The sequence below is a fragment of the Austrofundulus limnaeus genome, unplaced genomic scaffold (assembly GCF_001266775.1).
Source record: "Austrofundulus limnaeus strain Quisiro unplaced genomic scaffold, Austrofundulus_limnaeus-1.0 Scaffold1524, whole genome shotgun sequence".
NCBI lineage: Eukaryota > Metazoa > Chordata > Actinopteri > Cyprinodontiformes > Rivulidae > Austrofundulus > Austrofundulus limnaeus.
In genome coordinates, this window is record NW_013953926.1 from 19,352 (window position 1) to 23,527 (window position 4,176).

Genomic DNA, 4,176 nt, shown 5'->3' on the forward strand with positions numbered 1-4,176 from the left:
TAGTAAATCAGTCTCAAAACAAGATCAAAAAGACTTTTTGGCTGGATATATGATTTTAAAACTTGATTTGGTGGACATTTTTTGCAGTGAGAATTCAGAGACTTTTTTTTTCTAAAACTGCAGAACATATTAAATTACTTAAAGATCCAAATACGGTCTTACCATCTAAATCCTCAGGCCTGGTGAGGTCAATAACTCTGTGGCCGAGCTTTCCTTCCTCTCCCAGTTTGCTGAGCTGGTGCCCAATGTTGTCAAAATGCATCCTCTCCTAAAGAAACACAAAAGGCAAGCAGTCAAGTAAACTAACAAGTTCAAATGATCACAGTGAAAGAAAATCGTGAAAATAACTCCATCAGGAACCTGAATATTGGAGATGAAAAAAGAAAAAAGTGCATTTGATAAATGCAGGTTGTTTTGAAGAGCAGCTCTTTTGACAGGAGCCACAGAGCAGCTCTTCATTCACTCATTCAGCAGCAGATGACAGGAGGTAGAGAGACAGTGAGGGCCAGCGGAGCTGGAAATAGACTTACAGAAGGATACTTTGTGATCCCAAAGCACACAATGAGGCCGTGGCCCTCTTTGCTGCGCTCAGATTTTTTCCTCTGTAGTCGTCTCCCTCAACCTCCTTTCCAGTCTGCAGCAGCCCCGTGCTCGGCGCRCATCATTTATTCAGAGTCCGTGGTTGTTTTTTTTTTTGGAGAACACACCGCGTTTTTACCGTTTGTCATGTTGCCTTGTGCTCAGATTAAACTTGGCATCATGTTGTACTCAAGTACAATGAAACCCTGTCATTCAGCACTCCGTGACAATATTAAATGTCATGTCCATGAGCATTTACAGAATAAAATAACAGCTTTCGGAAGGAAGGGGAGGGAGGACTCTGAATAGTTGCTGCACATTACACTTAATGTATTATGCAAAGGGAGAGAGTGCCGACTGCTGCTGGCTCCATTGTTGAATGACCTACTTCCTCAGTGAATACACAGAGCATTAGCAGAGGGCTGTCCTCTTCTCTAAAGACTCAACAAGGAGATGGACACTTTGACTCTGCATGATACAAATAATCTTGTTCCCCCTCAACAACAACAACAACAACAACAACAGCAAAAGGTTTTGCCTGGATGAGACTAAAAGCAGGCATGTTGCCATCATTCAGAAAAAAAGCATTTGTTTTATTCCCAGGTGCACATGTTCAATCTCTGCCAAAGGAATACTGTCTGACCTGACCTCTGTTTTTTTTTCTTTATAATCAAGTCCATCAAATACAGTATGAAGAGACAGCAGCTGCCCAGCTGCCCACACTGACACTAACAGATACATTTATATGCTCTTGTGATTGATTCTTAGATTTTTACCCCAAAAATAAGCTTTAAGAAGCAATGAAGAAATGACCAAGTCTTGTTGCAAAAATATATTTTCTTGCTTYTGCATTTGTGCTTTCTCCTAATGAATAAAATCACACTGACAACAGAAGCCAAAAGAATTTGCAAGGCATTTCAGAAATAATAATAATAATAAAAATAATAATAATAATAAATCTCTATACATAAAAATATTTTTGCTGTGGATTCAAAAGAAAAAAAATGTATGACAAGATGTAGAATAAACATAGTTAAAGTACATTTAAGGCCTTTCACGGCATTTTGATTTTCTTCTGTGGTTTTATTTATTCAAGAACTCGTTCTCGAAAGAAAAGAAATGCACGAAAGGCAGATAAAGCACTGCAATTTGCCATCATACTTGAAGGAGCACTCATTATTTATGACCAGCTGAGTGATTTGATATACAATTAACCACTACCTGCTTATGGCCTGTGATTAGAGGCTGTCTATCTGACGGCCCCTTTGCTTACTTAAGTGTTTTCTAATTATGACATATGCGGTGGTGCCCGCTGGGCAAGAGGACACTTTGTAAAGAGAAGATGGAGTACGGTGCCTTTCACGGTGTCACGTTCTGTGTGAAGCAACACATGCGCGCAATATCCATCAGCCATCCACATTATTGCTCTTAATGAAAGAAGCCAGCAGCCTGATGACAAAGTGACTGAAGTGCGATTAGCTGGATGGTGCTGCTCCGGATGAAGCAGACAGTCCAGTAGGAAGACACAGTGTTCATTGGTGCTGTGTGTCTGTAATAAAGTAGTCATCTCATCGCTCTTCTGTGCTTCGTTGGCCCCTCTTGATCAATCAAGTCCTTTTATAAACTCATGATCATTAAGCATCATGTTGGGCTGGGGAGAAGAGAGAACTGGGGCCATCCATCAATGCTTTTCATTAATAACTACTGCAATGTTGAACTTCTTCCTCCACTGCACTAAGTCATATGATCAGTGGAGATCAGCGCATTAGACAACTTGGAAGAACACTGAATGAAACTCTTGTTAAAGGGGTCCTATAGAAGTTCCTTTATTTTATCTCATAAAAAATAGGAAAACTGCATTTCTTTGCAGGAATGTTGTGTTTATAGGAATTGTTGAGTTAAATAAATGTGAAATCCAGAATAAAAAAGGAAGCCAGCCTAATTGYTGATAAACTTCCTGAGATATTTGAAGCATTTAAAGTTTGCAAATTATCAGAAAAATAAAGAACAGCAAATGAGCTTCATGCAAAAGTGGAAGAGCTGGAAGGACAATGTTCAGATGAGTTCAAATTAAAAATATCCTGATTTATTTCTTCGAAACTTCACTGGAGCCAGCACTTTGCATGTCACAATAAAACAATCTAATTACCGCTCAGCATTGCTCATACGTTATGCAAATTATTATGACTCTATTTGTCCAATACGATGCCACAAATTTTCATAAAATTTTATATACTGAGCTTAATTTACTTATTGGTTATAAGTTTGGTAATTTATATCCGTGAGTTAGAAATATAGCTGGAATTAGAGCCATGAGTTATCTGCACATCGCTGTTTTTTTATTTTTTTTAGGGCTGGAAAATATTCAGTGAACTAATGCTTCTTTACTGCCCACGCATCAAGTGCTGTGATAAATTAATGGCAGTTTTATTATTTTATAGTGTCATTAAATTTTTACTGATCACTCTGACACAGAGGAGTAGCAAAAGGACAAGCAGTATCTGGGGAAGGTAGCTATTCTGCCACAAAAGAGGCAGAGGGGCTGGAAAAAATGTGAAGCCATCAGCATGTGGCTGATATAAATTGTATTTATAATGCACAGTTCATCGTGATAACATAATGGAAAGTATTACTGCTAAGTGCTGAAAAAAACACATGAAACAACAGTTACTTAACAGAAGTGATTTAAAAAAGGCTGGTTTAAAAGAAAAGTTCATGATCAAAAATCAGAAAACAAAACTGCAGCAGTGCACATTATTCTCCTCCTTTTTAACCATAACTGCCAGCGAGCCATCAGTCTCCCTGCTGAATGATTCTCCATGCCACAAGTAAAATTACAGCCGTGCGCTCTGAGCTGGAGTGGAGGACTGCCACCCACAATAATCTGAACTGCCTTTCCTGTGCGGGCTTTTGTCTTTAAAGTTCAGAAACAGATGTAGTAGTTGTTTGGCTGCACATGACCTCGGTTGCAAAGTCACGAGCCGAGCGTGGCTATGAGTCACAGAGGAAAAGAAAGAAATAGCAAAAAGATAGATAGCAAAATCTATGGAACTTCTTGGGCGAGGGAACCCAGATGGACCCTTGTCAGTGCTGTAATAAAAGCTTTAATCTGGCTAGCCACAGAATATGTGCTTGAGGTTTTCTCCTCTGCCCACAGGGCGTATTCTGGGTGGAGGCGGGTGGCTGACGGCCCTGTGTATTGTGCCTGCTTCTGCTCTGCATTTCTGCAACACACTATCTGTCCTGGTACTTTTTTTCTTTCTTTTTTTTCTCCAGTTTGTAAATAACCCGAGGCTATCGGATAGCAATAAACCTGAGACTGATCAAAAACAGCTGAAAGATAGCTATGGTGAGGAGTAAGGTAGATGTAGTAAATAATCACCTTAATTAGTTTTTCTAAACTTGTTTCAATGCACACGTTTTAATCTAACATAAATTAAATGAATTGCAATAATTCATCACATTGGAAAAATTCAAAATTTTAACTAATAAAAATTTAACCGATCATTAGAAAAACTCAACTAAAGTGGAAAAGTGGTTAAAAAGTTAAAACAGATTACAATGTCTCTGTCACATGTTTTTCTATATATATATATG

The 4,176-nt window shown here is 38.6% G+C and overlaps 1 protein-coding gene across 1 annotated transcript in view; it reads right to left on the minus strand.

Annotated features, from left to right (window-relative positions):
- The window catches only part of LOC106535673 (transcription factor SOX-6), a gene marked incomplete at its 5' end in the record, with an annotated part of 36,606 nt that overhangs the window by 11,339 nt on the left and 21,091 nt on the right, over nucleotides 1-4,176 (minus strand). The window contains 1 exon segment of the mRNA XM_014032734.1: nucleotides 163-268. Within this exon segment, the coding sequence (XP_013888188.1) occupies nucleotides 163-268 (106 nt within the window).